Here is a 22,971-nt window from a genome sequence, read left to right as displayed (position 1 = left end):
CCCCGCCGGGGCTCCGGCCGCCCGCCGGCCGAGGGTGCGCTGCCGCGGGGCACGGCGGGGCACGGCGTCTTCCGTGCGCTCCCCCGCCGCTCCGCTGCGCTCCGCCCCGCCGCACTGACCGGGCCGAGGGGGGGGCCGCTCCGCACCGCTCCGCACCTCGGGGTCAGCGCGCCCGCCCGCCCTCCCTGGCGCGTCCCGTCCCGGGAAACTCCCGGCGAAGCCCGGGGGGTGTGTTGTGTGTGAGGTGTCACTGTGTCACTGCCGCTCTTCAAACTTCCCAACCGCGGCGGCGAAACGAAACAGAGAGGCGTCCCGGGAGGCTGCCCGGCCCCCCGCCGCCCGCCCCGGCCCCGGCCTCTCTGCCCCCGGACGGGCGGCGGGCACCGCACCCCGCCCGCCTCTCTCATCCCGGCCACCGAGGCGGGGTGGGGCGGGGCGCGGGTAGGATCGCCCGAGACCGCGGTTTAGGGTGGACTTTGTCCCGAGCGGGTCGGGCTTTCAAAGGGAAGCGGCCATTAAGCGCTGCCCGCCCGCCCGCCCGCGGCAGCGCCCCCGTCCCGGCGGGGCCGCGCTCCCCCGGCACCGCACCGGCACCGGCTCTGCCGCTGCCGGGTTTGAAAACGATGCATTCGAATTCGTGATACAAAGCGAAACAAACTCATTCCGTAAGTAAATTAGACAAATCCCACCCAAAAGTGATTACCAGTAGCGCGCTTAGCGGTCCTCCCTGCACTGCTCTGGAAACTAAATAAGCGTCTTAAAAGTATAAAGAGATTAAAGCGTAAACCCAGTGCAAAGATACTCGGCATTACAGGAATTTTCAGCGAGTCATTTGACGAGATAACTTTTTACCATCATTGTTAGTGGCAGGTTGGAGAAGGAAAAACAAAGTCATGTGCTCCTGAGTAGGGACACGCTCCCCCTCCAGCTCCTGCCGCTCCTTTTAGGGGCTGTTCGCTGCACCCACCCTCGTATCTTTTCCGTGGGAAAGAGAGAAGGCGTCCTGTCCTCACAGGATCTCGCACAGCTTTTCCTCTACGCTCTTTTAACACACAGTTAGTAAGCTGGGAGCTGGATCCAGACAACGTGAATGTCAAAAGCTTCTCGGGTTGTTGGCTCCCTCAGTCCAGGCATCCGTGTTGATTCCACAGCCATGAGGGCCACTACAGCTGCAAAAATATTTCGGGCTTCTCCAGAAGAAGTATGACACTCTTCCACATTGTGTCATTCATGTCTGGCCTACTCAGTCTCTCTTGGGTTTAGGGGAAGGTTCCTTTTGGGAGAAGGGGAGGTTAGCAGTTTGAGAGGCATCACCATGTTCCGTGCAGCTGGGCCCGTGCAATCACCCAGAAAGGGGCCAGCAGCTAGGGGGGTGTTGCTCTCCCAGGTTTTCAGCTGGAAAATGCAGTGAAAAGCTGATAGCACGTGATGGTGCAGTAGAATACACTCCCTGTTCTTCGCCAAGGTCTTCCATGAAGTTAAAAATAGCAAGTGGAAATAGTATTTAAAAACAAAACACTTGGAAGCAGCACATGCCCCATGTATACCTTCACTAAATTTGCCCAGTTTACCATCGTTCTATTTTTATTTGCATTTCTTACCCTTTGAAAAAACAAATGACAAAACAACAAACCTACAGAGAGGTATTTTTGCAAGTTACTAAATGTGATCAGTTTCAGCTTTCTCTTGCAATATGTTGACAGACAAGAGAGAAAACAGCCTAGAAACATTTACCCCAAGTATCTTTTTCTGCATGTATCATTTAAGTGTGCCCCTAGTCTGAGAGCCAAGCACCCTGGGGTAGCGTAAGCCTGCCTGGAACTCCCCTTGCTTTCAAAGATTTAAGTTCTCCAAGATTTAGGGGCGCGAGAAACTCATTCTGAGACCAACTGCCAGCAGCGTCAGTGCTCCCTCTAGAACTTGTTTCAGTTTCTTGTTGAGCAGAAATCAGAGCGAGAAGCTGCGGAGCATGAAAAGCATTCAAAGCATATCGTGGTGCCAGGGAGAGCCAACCAAAGAAATGCTGCACTTCTTTAAAAAAAAGAAATATATTAGCATGGCAGATGCAGTGAGGGGAGGGGGGCATGGAGAGGTACTTGGTTAAATGTTTGTTCCACGGGGAAAAAAATGCCCCAGTCTCTACTGTGTCTTGTAGAAGGCACAGAACCAGCTCCTAAGGTGCCGTAAATCATCCTCAGGCCGTGGCCTATGGAATCAGCTGGCTTACTACTTGGGTCGTAAAAATGTGCAGGGAGTCTCCCAATGCTTTCCAACATCAGAAGAATCTGCAAATAGCACTTTCACAGAAGGGGGAGAATTACAGCCATTCTCTAACTCCTCAGTAACAGGAAATAGAGAGTAAGGAAAAGTGGTTTCACTGCTCCAGGGTGGGACACTGTCACAATGTGACACAAGTTCACACACATGCACACTCAGTGGTAATACCAGATGTGGGCAAAATACATCACTGTGCAGCTGCTACAGAGGAAAGGTTCTTGAAACCTTAACTTGTGCTTCAGGCAGTCCCCAAAGAGAAAGCTGCAACTCCAGGAGTTACCAACGAGGCAGCTTCACAGGAGAGTGAGGAAACAGCAACATGGCATCCTCATGATTAACCTTATTGGTAACAGCTTATTAAAATACCCAAGAGATGACAGGGATGAAAATTCACTTGTAGCCAGCCACCCAACCCTTTGTGTGCTGTTGGGAAGAAGTAATCCATCTGATGTAGGCAGCCATTTGGCTCACAGATTAGAAAGAATTTGCATTAATGGCTGAGAATTTCAACAGTAGTTGCAGAACAAGGGTATGTGTACCAACAAAACCCCAGCGAATTGCTACACTTTACCTAACCAGGTAAACTCTCAAGTTTGTGAGGATAGTTTGTACCAAACTGTGTATGACAGGCATAGCTGTGCAGAGATAAGTTAATGTGCTCTGTAAGAAGTACAGCTCTGAGATTACTGGGCAGCATTTAAACCTGTTTTAAAGTATCAGAATTACAAAATGCAAATGATTTAGCATCACATGAAAATACAAAAGCAGGTTACTTATTCAGTAGACTTTGAAGAACCAGCATCTGTTTTAACAGCCACGTACAGCAAAATGTGGTCTTGAGATCTAGACATTGTCACTTCCGCAGGTAGCAGATGACACCTCACAAAGTCGTGAGTCCCCAGACAAGCTGTGCACAGGGAGGCCCTCAGGCTACAAGGGCCAAGCAGTCTGTGCCTCATTCCTGACAACCCAGTCCGGGTATTGAGCTTGTTTGAGAGCTGCTGAGGGCTGTGCAGAGAGCTCAGAGCAGCCCACCCTGCTGGAGAACAGCTCTGTTCAGCACATCTGGTTCCTCACCTGCTCAGCACTTGAAGGTCCAAGCCATGCATCAGTTCCGACAGAAAGTACTTGTGCTGCTGCTATGCCCTGCAGGTGGCTTTCTCCAAAAACCTTTTTTGCTTTGGTGAAAGAAGTTGCAGCTCCCAGGGAAATTCTGTACAGATGTACCCAAAACTCAAAAACTTCTCCTCTCACAGGCTTGCTTTTACTTTTATTCATTCAAGGAGAGATGTGAATCATACAGTGAGCCCAAGCTTGTGCTTGGAGTTACTGCCTTCTGAGCACTTCAGGCTCAGCATTCAGGATGCCATTTCAGAGCCTCAGACCAGCAAAGGCATCGTGTTTTGTCCCATGGTTGCTGGGAAGTGGCTCCAAAGTCACACAGCCCTGATACACACTCACATTTTATTCATCTTTGAACACTGCTTCAGTCAAATGAAACGAAAAAAAGTCAAGTTTCTTTTTCTTTCACAAGTGAAAGTTTTACTCAAAGTTTCTCAAAATTTACAGAGCAATGGAAAAACATGAGACAGAGTGTGTAGTGGCCAACAGAGATGATAGTGATATGCCATAAGCTGAAGGAAAACAGTATTTTTTCAGAAGAAATCGTTCGCTAACCCATAGCATGCTGAAATACCAAGAGCACGTGGATTTTGGTAAGTACCAGGAAGCAACAGACTCGTATCAGAAAGAACAACTTTAACGACTGCAATTGAAGAGCTAAAAGTGCTGGAAATATAAGTGCTACAAGGAGCCACCCTGTGGCACCAGCAAGCTAAGGGAACAGAGGGCAAACCAGGGTAGACACTTGTGTGGGTTGGTCGGGTTTTTTTTTTTTTTTTTGAAACTCAAGCCAGCCATAGTGACAAAAGCTGGAACTGGCCCAAATAGCCACTTCTGTGGCAGGGAGCTCTTTAACTGAGCAACTGAACCAGAAAAGCAGAGGGGCAGCGAGCTCCAGCAGCTCTTGCCCACATGGCACTCACCTGTCAGGCCTCTCAGAGCTCTCTGAGGGGCATCAGCATTCCCTGATGCCTCATCCTTGGGAATCCAGCAACAAAAAGGAAATATAACTCCCAAAATTTATTTTATTTTATGTTTTATTTTATGTTGAAGCATTTTGATACAGCAGTATCTCTCACATAACAACATACAGCTCTCTCAAGGCTAACTTCAGCATGTAACCAAGGACTTTTAGGGGGGAATAGGTGAAAAGGCTGTCTGTCACAGCGCACCGTGACATGTCCCTGTGGGTGGCGTGGCTGCACACACAGCTGTGGGCAGCTGTCCCCAGCCTGTCTGCACTGTCCCACTCAATCTCTCCAAAATGCTGCCCAGCTACTGCCGCTTGTATAGATCATCACCTGTGATGATCTATACAGCTGGAAGGCAGCACCCAGCCAAGTGCCAGTGGCACAGAGGTGACAAACAACTCGCTGTCCCTCCCAAACAGACTCATCACTTAGTTTGCTGGCATATGAGGCAGGATCACTTTGCTTTCCATCTAAATTCTGATTTAACAGGCCAGTACGTGACTGCTCACCTCAGGCTCCTGGTTCTCACTACTACTGGAGACAAGACCAGGCCACCTCTTTAATCTGGAACAGTAGTGAGTTCTTATAAAAATGGAGCAACTGACCTATTCCACATTATCCCTGCTGGTGAGGACGTTTGCTCTTGGACCATGACATGAACTGACAGCTTCACGGTCGGTTTTGTTTTCACCGTGCAGGAGCAGCATTAAGGACTCCCATTTCCATCTTTGACTGCTCAGCAGAATGTGCCTCTTATATGGAGAGCCACAGCTATCGCAGCACTGGCTTTTTTTCCTGACCTTTGTCCTTAATAAATGGAAGGCATCATATCTAAGAATGAAGTCACACCCCCGCTGAAAGTATCAGCTGAAATAAAAACACAGCAACTCATCTGCTTAGCAACACGGGCTGCCACCAACATCACTTCCTCCTAAAATACAAAGTTCAGTGCGCGGGCTCCACCCTGACTCAGAGCCGCCCGTAAAATTGGATCTGACTCGCTGAGAGGTCACGTCTCCTTGCTCTGAACAGGACTTTCCACAGCAGCAATATTTCACTGGAACTTCCCAACACACAGGCAGGGAGAGAGGGAGGGAGGGAGGAAACGCTGCCACAGTGACAGAGTTCACCTGCTGAGAGGCAAGGCACTGACTTTCACATTGCCATTTGTCTGTCCTTCCAGACAGATTTTTCAGAGCAGGTACTGAATAGCTTGTTCCTTCTGTGGACTGGGGAGCAAGAGTGATTTCTCACCATTATTTCCTGGGTTTGCATATGCAAGGAGCACCTAGGTGTGACATCCTCGGATGTAACTACGGATGTTGTCATTGCTTGTTTTGAAATGGGAAGCAATGTGAAACCTATGGCCAAACACACACTTATAATATCCTTGAAAAATATTTACAAACTATCCTTGAAAAATGCTTATAAACTATTTTTCCTACTTATGTTCATTGAGAAAAAGATGCATTTAAAAATGTTCCATTTTATAACTTTTTTATAACTTTTTAAAAACTTTTTTTCTACAACCATGTGTTTGTTTTTCTAAATGCTTCATAAAACTGCAAGCCTACAGTTAAATAACAATTAAAAAATCCATTTACTTATATACTTAAGTTAAATGTGGTTTCTTCCTGATTCTTCTTCTATTCTGAAAGAGGATCAACTAATAGGATGGTACTGTTTTCTCATTAAACTCAGGTCCACTCCCCTCCCCACTTGGTAAACTTATAGGAAGGGAGCTGAGAGGGATCTGAAGAGACCATCTGGTCCCCCCAGGCTGCACAAAGATAGGATAAAGTAGCCCCAGACAATCCCCAACAGATGTTTGTCTAACCTGTTCTTAGAAACCCTCTGCGGAGCAGAGACCCGACCTTCCTAGGTAGCCTGTTCTGGTATTTCACCAGCATATAAAAAACAGTTGATCAAACCTCTTCTAACCTTTTACACATTGGAAAATTTATGTGATTCCCTCTAAAAGTTATTTTTAAGGCTCAGTATCCTTCCTTCCTTCACCACTTTCTTTTGTATTCTACATCTCTTATTTGCTTTCTCTCCCTGTTCTGTACTTTATTTTTCAGCACCATGAAACCAAGGACAATGTGGCAGTTGGGAACTTACTGGCACTCAGTGGAGCCATCTTTACATTGTTCTTGATGACTTACATATGCCACCTATTGATAAATCCTAAGAGAGCATTTTGCAGGAGCACTGCATCGTCCACTGCAATTTTTTTAGTGACGCTCTACAAACTCCCTATAACCATCTACCCTGATTTCTCCATGAAACTGATGATTTATTTTTCCAATATGAAAAACTGATTTCTGTACTGATCATCTACAGTCACTGTCCTCCTAGCTTGGTGCAATTGAGACATTTCACAAACATACTCTGCATTACACCAGTTCAGTTTATTCTTGGTCTTTTTGTACACTGGCTTTATCATGGCGCTATCCCAGTGCCTTACAGCAGAGTAACTTGTGACATCTCTCCTGTCTCTTTCCTTCTCTGTCTTGTCCTTTCTGTCTCCAGAATGGCATGCATGGAAAATTTGGTTTTGGAGGATATAGGGACATAAATAAAGTCACTGTATGTTTATATAGGGTAAAAAGTATAATAAATTGCTCCTTCCGCTCTTTCAGACCCAGCTCTGAGAGATCAGTCTCACACATCATGAAGCTGATAAAACAGTCTCATACATAGTTAAGTATAAAGCTATGGAAATGCTTTTCTGTTACAGAGTAGCAAAGGTGCCAGCTGAGGTCTTCACTTCACTGACACAAAACAGTTTAAGGGATGAAAATTTAAATATGAATCAATACTTAGTTATGGAAACAGCACAATTTGGAGGAAAAGGAGAATGCACTCACATTTATTATTAATTATTGTGCATATAGGGACATTTAAAAAGTGTGAGAGATATTCAGCAAGTGTGTAAGGACTTGAACTTACTTGTACGATCTTCACAGTTCCTCACAGTCCAGACACACACGTGTCCTTTGTGGAGCACTTCTCTGCAAGAAAAGAAACAACTGATTGGCTGGACAGAGTTTGATCACAGAACCACCGAGTAGTTTGTGTCAGAAGGGACCTCTAAGAACCATCTAGTCCTACCACCCTGCAATGTCCAGGGACATATTCAACTCATTCATGTTGCTCAGTGCCCAATCCAGCCTGACCTTGAATGTTTCCAGGGATGGAATCCAGGAATGTTTCCAGGTATCAACCACCTCTGGGCAACCTTCATTTCCCTCCTAATCAGTGAAGTATTTAATAGAATACACCATTAATTGAAACTTTGAAGAAAAGGTACTCTGGCAATACCAACTCACAAGTGACGGAATACCTAGCTTCACAGGAGACATGTAAGTTCTGATTCCACGAGGTGCTGCATACTCATCACTCATGCTGACATGATTTGAAAGCAGAGGTGTTCTCTGATGTGCCAAACATGAAGAAATAAAGCTGGAGCTACAGGGCAGTGTTAAAAGCACCATTCTGCACATTTTCTGTTTCTGTTTTGCATAAATATCTAAAATTTGTTTTATCCTTTAAGAGGAACACCTTGGCTCTGCAGCACTGAGGGAACTCCCCTGAAAGCTGGCCAGGAACTCACCTCTCCTGTGCACAGGTTTGTTTATACTTTGGGTATGACAGGCAACTTACACAATCATTGTATTTGCTGGTACACTCTGAGGAACAGCACAGAACCTTGTTTCAGTTAAAGCAGGAAGAACTTGTGTCTTCATCCAGTGGTGGCCGAAAAGGGAGGGGATTTGAGGCACATCTGTAATGCCACAGGTCCCACTCCAAAGGCTGCCCACTTTGGCAGCGCTGCACAGAACAGCACAGCTCAGCAGCAGTGGACCAATTGTTTTCTCTCTTAAAAAACACAAGTCAGAACACGCCGAATATTCCGCACTGAGCACACAGATTGTATCACGGCTTCCAAGGCAGCAGGTTTTTACCTGGAGCTTGTCTATAACTTAACAGAAAAGCTGTAAAGTAGTTGCTAAAAGATAAAGATAACAGATGCAGTGCTGGCACGAACATTCATCTGTGGTGTAGCAGGTTACTAACATGACTTTTGAGTCAGAACACTGCACATGCTCTCAGGCTTTTTTATTTAACAAACCACACACCATGTCCACCTAGCAATCTGTTGGGAAATAAGAAACGTTGACATGGTAGCTAAAAAATCCCAAATGTGATGGCAGTCATGTTGATGCCAACTTCTTGGAAACCAAGTTTCATGATGCATAAAAGCTGCTTGCTTTCTTCAGAGGTAGGCTTAGCTTTTTGAATTATATTTGCTGTTGTACAACCACCAGAAGTTGACACATTACATTGTATAGAAAAAAACTCCCCAGAACATTAACAAATCAGCATAAGTGAAGGCAGACACTCTAATATCTCAGTCAAGGGAGTACAACTCTCTTAGTTTTGTACCTTAGTCTGAATGGCAGGCAGTTCTCAGGGCTTGGATGAAAGGGAATTGCAGCAGGATGAAGGGAGGAGCAGGAAAAGGCCCACTTCCACCTGGAGTTGCTTTTTATAAGCCTTTCTGCTACTAAACAGGCAATCCCAGTGCTTACAATGATTGTCCCATGGGAACCTTGCTGACAAAGGCCCAAATACACAGTTTATTCCTGATCCAGAAAAAAAAACCCAACAGGAGAGCCTTCAGAGAAATAGGGAGAGGGATCATCAGTTCAATACGCTGGAAAGACCTTTCTTTGTCACTACCCTCCACAGAGATTTAAGGCTAGCAAGACACAGATTCCCAAATAGAAGGAGCAACAGCAGTTATTGTAATAAAAGGATCAGTGTACCCAAGCCTTGGATTTTTTTCAGGCAGAAAATATTATTAGAAGTTCTCCAGCGCCACAGACAGCAGCATGTCGAACACTCTGCTGTCTTGGGTCTTCCGTGCATGTTTTTGCAAAAGCACAACGGTATTGTAAGGGTTATCATCAAAGCCAGCAAGTCCTTCAACCCTCCTACCAATCCCTAGAAACAATCTTCTGAAAAACAGAGATACCACCACACATGCACACACACAACTGAAAAAAAAAATATAGGCAATGCTTTTTTTTAAACTCTCCCTGTTCCTTCTCCTGGTCTAAATGCCATAAAATCCCAGTAGCTTAAACTGCTCTGAGAATTTTAAACCGATCATTCACCACAAATTGTAAGTTTCACTAGACATTTTTCACCCCCTTTAAAAATGAAAACCCAGATGCAGCTTTCAGCAGAAGTGAGACTGTTGCTTCACCATGATTAGATATAAGCAAGGGAAAACAAACCAGGCAGCGCTGGGACCTGACGCTGCCAGCATTCGTTCCGTACGCAGCGCTTTCCTGGGCACCTCTCAGCTCCAGCACACATGGTAGTTTTTGCAAGATCATGGCCTTGTTTTAGTATAACACAATCAAGATAATTTTTACAAGGTCAGAAAGTTGGAATAAGAGGAAACAAAATCCAGGCCAGTTGTGTCTGGAATCAATTAGGCTTATGTGCTTTTCAGATGCTGCTTGTCTTTCTATTAAATAGTGGTTCAGTGTATACTTTCTACTAGTACATAAAAGCATGCATTGCATAAAATATATTTCTCCCACTTATTTAAACCCACCTAAACTAGGGATGTCAAAAAGGAAGAGGTGTTCATCTGTGAGTGTTGAAATTGCTCTTTTGGCATTTACAGTTTAGTTATCTGCCTCGTCAATGACAAACTTCTCAGAAGGGCCAAATGTCCAGGCGTGTCTGTGCTGTGCTCTTACCTGTCCAAAAAGCAAATTAAAACCAAAGCATTCAATCAGGTGAATACCAGCTATGCCCGCTGACAACTTTTAAGCATTTTATTGAGTTGTAAGATTTAGAGGAAAAAAACCCAAATTGTTTTGCCTTTGCACAAAAAAAATTTGCTGTCTAATCATCACATTCAGTACTGAATCGTCCACAGAGGACTTCAGTTAAAGAAAAGTTGACTTTATAAGGAATTTCCATTTTCTCTACATGAAGCCAGTCTAATTTATACTAAAATGAAAGCCAGTGCTGTAGAGAAGGAATGCACAGGGGCACACAATCCAGAGAGACTTGTGCTGCATTTGCAAGTAAAACAGGTGACTGGAAAAATATTGATTTGTTGCTCATGTTGTGAAAAAAAATTTACAGACATAAAAATTCTATTGTCAAACCACTTAAAGATCAAAATATTTACTTTCATTGCTTCTTTTTCTCACCTTCATTTTGCCAAGTACAAAAATAAAGTGAAAGAATTTGTTCTTCCTCCACTCCAGTAACTTTTTAACGTAAAAGTTGGAATTATTTTTGATAGCATTATAAATAATAATATGCAGTGAAAGAAGTCAAACGCATCAGTTTTCCTATTATTTTTCTAAGCAGAACAGTTATGTGCTGTGTTTACAGTTACTGACAGGGCTCAGAGCCGCTCGGTACCACAACACGCGGGTGATCACCGCTCCAGCTGGAGCTGGGTCACAGGAGGAACTCGGGGACGGGCTCCAGGCAGATTTTGCCGGGTCAGGGAGGCGCGACAGGCCGGGTTGCCCTTGGAGTGACACAGAAACCCATTGCCTGGTCGCAGGGAATGATTTCCCTCATGCAGTCACCCCTCCCACGCTTCCGTGCAGCCGCACAATGGTGCGGCTCCACACGCGGGCAGCGAGGGGAGGACGCGGCCGCCTGCAAGGGCGTAGGTCGAGCAGGCAAACGCATCCCGGAGGGAAGCCCCGGCTGGGCTGGAGAAGCGGCCTGGCTTCCGCAAGGCCATTGTTCTTTCCGGGAACGGGACGTCGCGTATCCCGCGTCCCTGTCCGCCGGGCGGGGCGGGCTCCCCGCGCCCTTGCGCGCTCCCGCTCCGGGAGGGCTTCACTCCTTTGAAAGGTCCCGCTGCTCTGCGGCTCTGACCCCCGGGCCACAGCGGGGTAGGAGCACCGTGCCCCCTCCCTCCCTCCCAGCTCGCATCCCGAGGCTGCGTGTCCCCTGGGACCCGGGACACCTCCCAGGATCGCGGCCGGGATGGGGAGGGGCCCAGAGGCGCGCTCCTCTCGCAGGGCTGCCTCGCGGGGAAGATCAAGCCGGGCACCTCCCGGGGCGATGGGGGGAGCCCCGCAGGGATGGCGGGACCGACCCCGGCACCGCCGCCCTCTACCTGCGCCCCCTCCCCCAGCGGGTCGGAGGTTGCCGTGGCGACGGATCAACACCATCCCCCGGGACAGGGCTCCGCGGGAGCCACGGCCACGGCGCGCTCCTCACCCGCCTCCCTCCCATGGGGAACCCCGTCCCGCCCCCTCCCGCGGCGACAGCGCGGCCGCCCCCGCGCAGCGACGTCAGCTCGGACCGGCTTTCCTGCCCCGCCGGCGCCCGCCCGCCGCCATCGGTCACCGCCATCGGTCACCGCCATCGGTCACCGCCATCGGTCACCGTCATCGGTCACCGCCATGGGGCACAGCCATGGGGCACCGCCATCGGGCACCCGCACCGGGGCCGTGTGCCGAGACCCGTCGGGGCCGCGCTCCGTGGGGACCGCCGTGTGCGGTGCCCGCCGCCACCTCCGCGCCCCCCGTGCAGGCAAAGCTGCGCCCGTTTAAGCTAAGCCCCCTGTAGACGTATTTATTTCGGTTTAATAGGTGTTTATGGTATGTTAGCCCGGACCTGTTCCTAATCAATCCGAGCTTAATCAAAATAACGCAGATTTATACCGGCGCCGGTGCCAACCGAGCAGGTGCTACCTCGCACCTGTGGCTGAGCCGGCGGTGGGGCGGCCGGGGAGCGACAGCCGCCGGTGCCCGGGGCAGCTGGGCCGGCGGGAGGGCGATGGCTCTGCCCGGCCAGCGCTGCTTTGCCTTCTCTCCCTTCCCGGCCGGACCGACCGCTGCCGCGATGGTCAGAGCCAAAGCCCGCGAAGCTCAACAGCCGTCCCCGGCAGGATGGAGAAAGAGGAAGTTACGGCACAGGGATGTCGGGGTAGGCTTTTTTCATTTTCTGTCCCGGCTCACGCTAGGAGCACATGGTCGTGGTAACAAGCCGCAGCGCTGGGAGGAGGAATTACCTCATGGAACTGCAAGCACTTTCCAAGTAAAGGTGGAGTCTGGAGCAAACAGGAGATCCAGCTGATAGTGGTTGATAAGCCTAGGGAGTATCGCATTGCTGCTTTGCTTACCTCAGAGACGCCTCAGTCCTTGTGGAGCAGGAAGAGGAGACTCCAACACGCTGGCTCCCAGCGCCCAGATAATGAGCTGCCTCCTCCTTCCTGCAGCAAGCAAGCCGATGCCTTGGCTCACAAAGCAGCAGTTTCAGTAGAGGCTTCTCTTCTAATGGATCCTCTTTTCAACTGGTTGAGCAACAACCCCACAACTTCAGCGTTTCAGAGCTCACTGACGGAAAGCTGCTTTTCATCTTGCATAGCAATGGTATTAAATTGGAAAGCCAGGATGAAATTAAGTTACACACACCTTCAAAACAAAGCCCAAACCAAACCCCACCATTCGGATGGTGCTTGGCCAAAAATACGACTAATAGGCAACTGCATTTTTCTTCTGTGATCCTACTGAAGCCTTCTACTACTGGTGGATGATCCAGGAGCAGGGATTTAGCAGTTATATAGGTGGGTCTGTGACCAACTATGTCTCTAAATTTACATAGTGACATTGTTAAAAGAAATCCTCACTTCATACAAAGTAGATGAAAGTGTTTTGTTTTACCAGTGGTAGTTAAAACAGCTCTTTCAGAAGAATAGGGAACTGTAAGTATGCTACTTTTTCTTGAATAATTTCCTTTAAACAGACACCCAAACTCCAAGAAGGAAAGAAAAAGGTAGGAGAAGTAAAAAAAAGGAAGAGAAGCAAACTGGAAAAAAAAAAAAAAAGAATTGGACTTGGATAGGAATGCAGGGAAAAGCCAACACAATTTATTATGCACAGTGGTCAGTCCTGCACATGAGGATGCCTCTTTCTCTGGAATTATGTGGCTTTTTAGAAAAACTTCCCAGGCAGAAGTACAATATTGCACATGAGCTCTCAAACCTAATTTCTGCTTCATAGCAGTAACTAAGGGAGATGCCACAAGTGCTTTTGTTTCTGCGCAGGAATGTTTTACTTCTGAGATGAAAGTTGAACAACACTGGGCAAGGAGGAGCAGCAGAGCCCATCCATGGATTTTTGTGCACCACTGATGGCTGACAGACCTTCATCAGTGACCAGTTTGCTTAGATCAGTCACCTTTTGCTTAGAAGTGGCTGAATTGACTCTCAAGGGCACCAGACACAGGAATTCTTTTGTGTTCTGATATTCTACGTCTTAAGTACTTTAGACATGACACTAACCAGCAACCCAAGGTCTAGTCATCCTCATAAATTAAAATGGATTAAAAAAACCCCCAAAAGGACAATCTGTTTCTAACTACATTCAAGACAAAGCTTTGCTGCATTTGTATACAACAATCACAGAGAGGTGTTGTACCTTGATTCAGGGGGTTATTTTTGAGCCAACAGCTGACAAGTAAATTTGCCCATCTCCTCTGCTGTCTCTATACTCGTCCCTCCTCCTAAAAGCCATTCATTCACATGTGTCCTATAAATTCTGGACACTGCCTCAGCTCAAGTCTTAGTGCTGCCAAATGTGCACCTCTCAACAACATCCATATTTAAAAGTTCCTTCCTCACAGCTGGTCCAGTCCTTGCGTAGCAGCGCTGGCCCAGGTGTGGGTGTCCGTGCTCAGGTGCTGGGCAATGCCTCAAACTGAGAGCCTTCCCTGCCTCATCTGGACAGACAGCAAGCAACCCCATGGACTTCTGCCTTCCCGAGTATCTTTGCTATTTAACTGGCTTTTAAGTCACATTCTTTCAGGCATTTCCTGCGTCTGAAAATGTTTTCCCATGCCATAATCAGAACATGCAGTGTTTACTTGACTGCTTTAACCCAGACAATGTTAAATTGACAACTGCTAGTATAGTACATTGATCTCTTTTGAACTGTCCTCACACTGTAAGATTTTCCTCCCTCCTAGTATTTTACGCCTAAATCTAGGAAAAGTAATGGAACTGGGTTCACTTAAGAAAGGCTAATTAGATCCTGCTGTAATTTACAGCAAATCTACCACAGACCCAACCATCAACAAGAGTCTGCCCAATATAAACATTTATATCTCTGACTCCTTAATGAAGGAATTCTAAAAATCATAACTATGCTGGGGGAAAGGGGGTGGGGAGGAACTCCAACAAATATATTGATGCATCAATTAATCTACATTCATGCTGCCACGGACAATTTTACAAGAAGTGTAATTTGGGAGAGGAGTACAAATGGATGTGCAGACTTCTAAATAAAACTTGGAAGTAGGTTTTTCCTATACCTTATTTCACCTCTATGTCACAGAGCGATGGGATGTTGCAGTTAAATCCCATGTCCAAATATCAGATATGTGTTCCAGTTTATACATCAAGTCAAATGCCTATCACGACAGTACAGAGATCTGCAACCAAACACAAGTTTTTAACATTTCTTTTTAACCGAACAGTACACCTGATGGCACAGAATAGCCATTTCTTTACTCAGCGTTCTCATAACTGTGCTTTTTCAGGCTGGGGTACAACTGACTGTGGAACACACTAGTTTGCCTTCTCCACCTTGGATTGCCTGCAGTAAGATTGCTACAGCAACAATCCTTTTCCTCAAGCCAATGCTAAAGCAGCAATGCTTTCCCCCTCCACCTCCAGCTGCTAAGCAAAGAATAAACTTTTAGCTTTGCCCCTCCTTTATTGGAAGGGGAATAGGGTAATATGCTGTAATTGGTTTTCCATGGTTTTGCCAAGAGTCTGTTTCCTCTTATCATCCACAATATTTAACATAAGTCTTGTAATAGTTCCAAAAATAATAAAATCTGTCCCAAGAATAAAAATGATAGATACACAACATGCTGCTTTTTTTTTTTTGTCATGGTCTTGGTTTTGTAACATTCTGTTAGTAGTTTTTATTGCCTAATGTTGTGGTTTCTTTCATACGCGGCAGACCCAGTAAAGACATTTCATCAGCTACTTACACAGCAGCAGCCTGGATTATTTACAAATGGAGATTTCAGTAGTGTATTACAATAAATCACCACTGCATACTGTTAAAGTTACATTGCAGCGATGTGGCAGAAGAGAACCCAGAGATTCAAGGGGGAGTAACATTAAGTATACACAAATCATACATATGATCTCAGCAAACAAATTTATTAAGATATCCAAATAAAACCTGTTAGTCTTCCTCTGTCTCCCCTATCTCCTCCGATGCAATAGTGGAAGAGAACTAGGCAAATTATATCCCCCTACACATGCAAACCAGTACACGCAGTAGGTGTAACAAGTAACAGAGCCTGTGCAATACTTCCTTCATGATTTTGTATCATGCAGCCAGATAGCACACATCCCTCTCTCCCTCTGCCCCACCCTTCCACCCCTAAAACAAATGCCCCATACTGGGCAAATTCCTGTACGTGTGGGAGTTTACGGATGTGGAGCAAGTAAAGACAGAGAGCACCATTTTGCTCACAGGATTTAGTTTGAAGGAAACAATATGAAAATAGAAAAGACAAAAAGGAGATAATACACAGGAGAAACTTGATTTAGAACAAAAAATCCTCCCAAAAGACACAAACCAACCAAAAAAACCTAAGATGAAAGTTGTAGGACACTCAGTAGTATCCAAAGAGCAGCCTGTTAAGAGGACTCACTACCTCAGGCCTCAGCATTTACAAAAGCAATACCCTGCTGGTAACAACTAAGACAAAAATACAGGCACATCCGGGTACCCTCTTTAAGAAAGACTATTTAAAAAAAAATCATGTAATGCTCAAAATTGTCTTCTGATTTATTTCTAAGTTCGTTTAATATACTTTTTCTTTATTCCAATTCAGTTTATCTGTATTTTTGAGCCTGAAAAGAAGTTTCAATTTCTTCCCAAGAACAGATTTAATGCTTTAACATCGTCACAGGTAAACTCTTCAGGCAGAAAAAACCTGCCAGTTTAAACGTGTGCGCCCCTCTAACCCAAACAACATATAAATGTTGCAGCTGAAGGTTCTTCAAAGGCCACCACAAGAAACTAAGTGTCACAAAAGGTGTAACACAGCAAAAAGGATACAACTCTGGAGCCGGGGCTAGAGCTCTCACTGCTTGCCAGGGGCTTCAGACACACGCTGCTTTAGCTTATCAGCAAGTGTTTTAAGTGTTTTGGCAGTTGTTTTACCTTAACTCGCTGCTGAGTCTGATCTGCACAAGAGTCAATCAGACTGACTGAAGCCAAAAGACACACACAGGTCTAAGACTGAGGGGGAGTTGTTAATCTTTCTTCAGTGACTGCCAAAATTCCTGGAGCATTTAATTTTTAGTAGAAATGGGAGAGACAAGTTTTTAGTCATGCTTAGAGGGTTTATCACCCCAATCTCCCTTTTTTTTTTTTTAAGTTAACTATGCTTTCTACCATATTCTAAACGGGGATTAAGGGAAAAATTGCATCTTGGTATGATTTTTTTGGTATCAACAGTTTCACATTATATGTAACAGCTGTACAAATTGCTGGGAAACAATTACATGTTTTGGTTCTTTGGTTGTGAAAATGTAACCAACAAAATTCAACATGAAATCTCAGCAAGTTATCAGTCACTCAGGTGCAAGTAAAACTGAAACCTGTGAAAGAACCATCTTGTTAAAGCAAATGTTTTAGAAGTAAACCCTCCTACTAAGTTCTGTGCTATAAAATTTTCAAATTGTAATTGGATAAAATAGCATCAGGGCTTCTCAAAAAGAATCCGTATAAAAATAGAGAGATTTCTGTAGCAACAAAAGGTTTATGTGTGCATAAAGTTTGTGACAAAAAGCCAGCCAGAATGCATGGAAATTTCAGGTTTGTTCTAACCACTCTTTGAAAGTACCATGGTATTAACATAATGTACAGTCTAAGACTGGCATGTGAGCCAGGACCAAACCAGCAGGATCAGCAATTGATTGCAGGCATGACTTTAGGAAGTCACAGCATATTCCCCCTGCCCCTCTCACCCACAAAAAGCAGCACTGGTGTTTCTTTGGAACTGGATTCCTGGGCAATTCTATACCTCTTCCATGTTTTCAGAAAATGAGACCCTCAGAAGCTTTCAGTTTTTCAAATCATCACTGCTAAAACAGAATGAACTTTTGCTCTTCTCAGGGCAGAGAACAAGTCTCCCCCCTGCTCCCTTAATGGACAATGTTTATGGTTAACTTTATTCCCCTTTATATAGCAGCCTGAGCTTCATTACAAGAGCACACTTTTCTCTCATCTCAAGCAACTGAATTCTACAACACTGCCAAGTGAAAAAAACTTCAACTAGTTAATCGAAGCTAATACTCTTGTTCCTTCGCTCCTTCTTGTAAACAGCTAGTTAGGACATGCCAGTTTTCCCGTGTCATCCATGCAGTTCAGTCCTACGGTTTTACTGTCATGCAACGCGATTTTCAAACTTCAACTGAAACAGTAAACGTGTGCTATAAATGCAAACTCTGTATAATATACAGGTAACAGCTGAAAGTACATAAATGGAGTAACTTCTTAATAATTTTAAAGTTGAAAATAATTATATTACATTGCTGAAAATGTTACTAAGTGTGTAAAAAAGTAACATCAGCAACTAACAGAAATCCATACTGCTTCCCCCTTCCCCGAGATACCAACAAAAGGTTCCACACCATTTTTTCAAATTTTATTTAATCTCAGAACCACTGCTATGTTACACCCATCAGGCTGAAATTTATTCACTCTGGATGTTCAAGTTCTGACAATTAGAATGGTTGACATGAGGATCCCTTTCCTCCAGTGTTGTGTTGCAGTCAATATTGGTCCAGTAAGACAAAAGTTTTGCAGTCATTGCCTGCCCCCACCCCTTTATTTTCCCCAATACATGAAGCATGGCCTAGCATTAGCATCACCCTTTTGTTTGCAATTATTTAAATAGGATGAGATGGAAACTCAGTTGTTTGCACATTTGTATGAAAGGTGACATGAACATTCTGTATTTTAACAAATAAACACTTAAACACAGGATTTTGTTTTGCCTTGTTACAATCCTTTCACTTAAGGAAAAATATGGCCCCTCCCCCCAGCCATCACCATAATAAGTAACAAAACATTTGTAGTTTTGATTTTCATCAAGATTTCCAAACTGGCAGATTTTATTTTCACACCCTCTTCACAATAGACAAGATGCTTACCATATATTTAGGATTACAAGTTGTCACTAAAAGAAAACTTTACACGACCACTATACATTTAGGTTGAAAAACTGTCCTTGCATGAAAAATATACCTAGAAATCAAGTGGTAAACAAGAAAAAACCATTGAGAAGATTAACGTTTTTAAAATGTGCCATTTTAAATTTATCAACTCCTCCTCTACTTTTCATCCATACTCTGTTTTCACCTACAGTATTTGTTAAGGCAAACAGCTAATCCATTTCTGAAGAGGTGTTGTGGAAATTGTGGATAAACAGCAAACATTTGGCATTAAAATAGATAGCACGTATGTAGCCTCTAGTAATATACATTAAGCATCTCTCTTGGACTTCAGGATAATGACAGGGGAGCATGAACATGCTAACAATGTCGAAAAGGCTTAAAATTTAGCATCCAAGCAATTCCTATTAATGCTTTTGTAGTTTTCAAGCTCTAAGTAGTATAGATTTTATGCAAATGCATTAAAGAATTCTAGCTTGGCAAGTACACCCAAGCAGGTTATTAAACTATATATACAGAAAGTGATAAATACAGAATTAAAAGAGTCCTTCTGCTTCTCTTCATAGCCTTGAAAATTGACAAAAAACTTGAGGACAGCTCTACAATATTAAACATTAGGTAACCTCAGGAGCTGGGAAACCTAACTACACAAACTGATTAAAATACTCAGATGACTTTGTAGTGTTTAATACAATTCAGTTCGTAGTCAAGGGCACAAGACAACATTTAACAAAAATAATCACATCAATTGACCTAGAAATCAAATGTAAATAGATATGAATACAATCTCCAAAATCTGTCTTTAAGTGAACATTAACCATTTATTCAAAGTTATACAAGAATTTGAAGGATAAAGTCTTCTGCAACAGGAAACCAACTTACAAGTTTCATGTCTCAGTTGAATTGAAGTGGAGGCGAGCGGGGCAGGGGGAGGGAAGGGTGAACAAACAAGTAAGTAGGCCTCATCCAGGCAGCTAGAAAGTAAAAACGGGCTCAACAGCAGCCCCCTCCAGCCTGTTGTCCTCCCTGATTGCCTGCAAGTGTTGCGTTGGTGGCAGCATGTTGAGGGCCAATTTTTATGCCATTTGCCTGAAATGAAGTTTAATACACAGCGTAAATATTTCAGAATATACTTGAAAAACTACTTTTTCTATTTAGAAGATCATATAATAAGTTCTCCTAATGTATGCAATAAATACATCAAAGTTTGTAATTTTTCCCAGCATGTTCTTAGCAATTAAATATTACTTAAAGTAAGATGACTTCCTTCTCATTTAAATTTTATCTCTGTGTTACACTCCGTAACTTAAACTATTAAAAAAACACAGAGCAAGAATTGTATTTGAATACTACTTGGCATATAGCTTAAAAATACACAACATTTGCTAAGAATGTATAACCTTCTCCCCTCTTGCCAAAATCTCCACTAGTTTAATAGTTTAATATAAAACTTTTCCCCTCTAGACAGCATTTCTTTCTGTGTTGAATCAGCTGTAGAGGCTAAGGGCATACGAGTGTTCTGTGTCATCAATAATTTCTGTGATCCCAAAAGACATGGCTACTTGCCAAGAACCCACACACAGCGTAGCTCTTTCATTCATCAAAATCACACTTATATCTTAACCCTCACTCCCTCAAGTGGATTTTACCTAAAAATACACCACTTTGAGAAAAGTAATACAGTAGCTTCAGAAATTAAGCTCTTAAGGAAACTTTGCGTCACAGCAAATCTCAGATTTATAGTGCTTGGCAGTTGTTCTGCAGCAGTGGTAGCCTTCGGGTTTCTGGCACTCGCTTAGTATTGACAGCAGCTGATGTGGTTTCTTTTCGCTCTTTGACTCCCCTTTAATAAAAAGCATGCCCTATGGCTCATTGGTTTTGCCCCCTCTGGGCTGATAGCAACTTCTTGAGGAATCAAGAAGCCAGACTTGGCATAAAGCCAAATAAGTAGCACGGACTGTTGGCTCTTGACAGCATATTGCAATCAAAGCTCGGTAAGTCACAGTAAAGCAGTCAGCTACTATATGAAACTCGACAGATACAACAAGCATGCTTTTTCAGACACTCTGCTCTCCAATTTATACTGCACTACCAACTACATTTTCTTCAGGAAAGATGTGAAAGATGATCTTAAATTTTTCATCAGTGAACTAAATTTAAGAAGTGTTTCACCAACATGCACACACGCTTTCCAGTTAGAATTAGTTTAGAGGATTACTATTCATGTCTTATTTAGCTACAAGTTTCCTGTTGCATTACTTTGCATACTACTGAAGTTTCTGATTTTTTCCTCTCTGAAGTCATGAGTAATACTTTCCGTAGACTCAATTTTCTCATGTTGAAATATATTGAGTAGAAAGAGATGAAGCTACTTAATTTGAGTCCTGCCAATTCCCTCCCTACTCTGAACAATCCTGCAAGGACAGTAATGTTTAAGAGAAGCATCACACTGACAATCTGGACATACCTCTCCACAGAGAACAAACAGAACAGAGTGGTGGTGCAGATTTTCACATGTGGTTTCACTAAGCACCTCAACAACACTATTCAGGGACATACAGGATAAAAACCCCAATTTGATCTTCAGAAAAGACTGATCACCTCACAGTGTCAAATTTTTTACGAGACTGTTAAGAGAGAGCTTATATAATACTAGTGTTACGAAGCAAGATTTCCAACAGCACAGTCATTTCAAAATTTAAGAGACATTATACGTCTTTCTAGCCTTGTTCCCCTTTCTCCAGCTCTCCACCCCTATCCCAAACACACAAAGGCACAAGCCCTAATAATTTCACTAATGTGCATAAGCAAAATGGCTAATCTTTTATTCCCTACAGTATCCAGCCACCTAAACCAAGAACATTTCAAAAGTCTTTTATGTAACTCTCAAAGCAATCCCTCCCCTACACTGGACAGCTCATGGAGTGCATCTGGCATATCAACATGGTCCTCCATTTACATAGTGGAAAATTATCTTTGAAAACAGATGACACCATATGGAGAAGTGGATGAAAGTGGATTTTCTTCCCTTTTGGGGATTTATATTATTTTGCGATGCTTCATGGATGGATAGGGTCACTTATTTTAATCCATTTTTATCACAATGGCAGACAATTCCACAGCCAAATGGAATAGACAAATCTTTTACTGTCCAGCTTTCTAGGGAAGGTGAATTGTGTACTTTAAAAAAGCAGAAAGTGTACAGAGTACTAAAAGTTACCTCATTATTAATGTCAAAAACTCCTTCCTGGATTTTCTCGTAGATCTCCTTTGCAGTGTTAATAAATGCCTAAAACAGAGGAAAAAAGAGCACAGACACAATGAATGAGATATCCTTCAGTGTAGGATGCACTAATTGGAATTCAATCTCATGTGCAGTTGCTTCAGTGAGACTTCCTTCCTGACCTCTGCAGAAACAGGTATGACAACAGCATCCTATAACCCACCCTGAATCAGCAATGGATCACACGCTGTTTACAAAAACAGTGGCGTTTTCATAACATCTGTATTCTACAATCTGTTGTCCAGTAATTACAGGGAAAAAGTGGTTTTTAAGATATATAAATTACTTTTAAATTATTTATTTCTGACCCTTATGGATAGATTGTGTGGCAGATGGTTTCCCCTACCCTTAATATCTTTGTAATAGGCCACTCTAGATTAGAGTGCTTAGCAACATAAAACCACAGGGTACTTACAATGATGATGTAAGGATGCTGTCTGCTGGCTGAAACCTTACACTATCATTTAATATTCACCTAATTTTAAGAACATATTCTCTTTAATTAATCTTGCACACAATGAGTAACAGACATCTTAATAGTAGAAAGGAGAGGCCCCAGGTTTTGTAACAACTTCTAAAAATCTATTGTTTTAATTCAGAGAAAATACTTTGACATCAGGTCTGAACAAGTGATTGATATAGATGTTTTTGGTTAAAGTTTACAATCAATGATTCCATTTTCATCTCTCATTTAGCTTTATAGGTCAAGTAACACCTAAAAGAATGTATAATTTAGGAGGTGATTAACAGCAGCTAGTAATTACAATAAACACACAGTTCTTTTTGTTTTAAAATACCAACACCATGCAATCATACAAGACATGCTACCTTCTGCACAAGCCTATTACAGCAAATACAGATCTAATTCAAATATAAAAAAGTAAACAGGGTTCATGGAGAGGAACAAATCATACCTTTCCTCATTTCTACACTGGAAGCATTTGACTGCTGAACTTGCCACCAGAGCTTTGTTTCCTAATTAACAGGACTGATATGTTTTCACCTTTAAAGGCCTTACAGCTCCCCAGAGTAATCAATCTACTGCAGCT

At 43.7% G+C, this 22,971-nt stretch overlaps 1 protein-coding gene across 4 annotated transcripts in view; it reads right to left on the bottom strand.

The window, feature by feature from the left end:
• Positions 1-18,088: 18,088 nt before the first annotated feature.
• Positions 18,089-22,971, bottom strand: part of RAB2A (RAB2A, member RAS oncogene family) — a 43,267-nt gene continuing 38,384 nt past the window's right edge. For all 4 annotated transcript variants that reach the window (XM_041412989.1, XM_041412992.1, XM_041412991.1 and 1 more), the window contains 2 exons: positions 21,860-21,928; positions 18,089-19,728 (listed from right to left, as the gene is read on the bottom strand). In XM_041412989.1, the coding sequence (XP_041268923.1) occupies positions 19,633-19,728; positions 21,860-21,928 (165 nt within the window). In that variant the 3' untranslated portion in view covers positions 18,089-19,632. The remainder of the gene's footprint in view (positions 19,729-21,859; positions 21,929-22,971) is intronic.

The sequence above is a fragment of the Onychostruthus taczanowskii genome, unplaced genomic scaffold (genome assembly GCF_017590055.1).
Source record: "Onychostruthus taczanowskii isolate IOZ18803 unplaced genomic scaffold, ASM1759005v1 scaffold4, whole genome shotgun sequence".
NCBI lineage: Eukaryota > Metazoa > Chordata > Aves > Passeriformes > Passeridae > Onychostruthus > Onychostruthus taczanowskii.
This window is presented reverse-complemented; position numbering and strand designations above follow the sequence as displayed.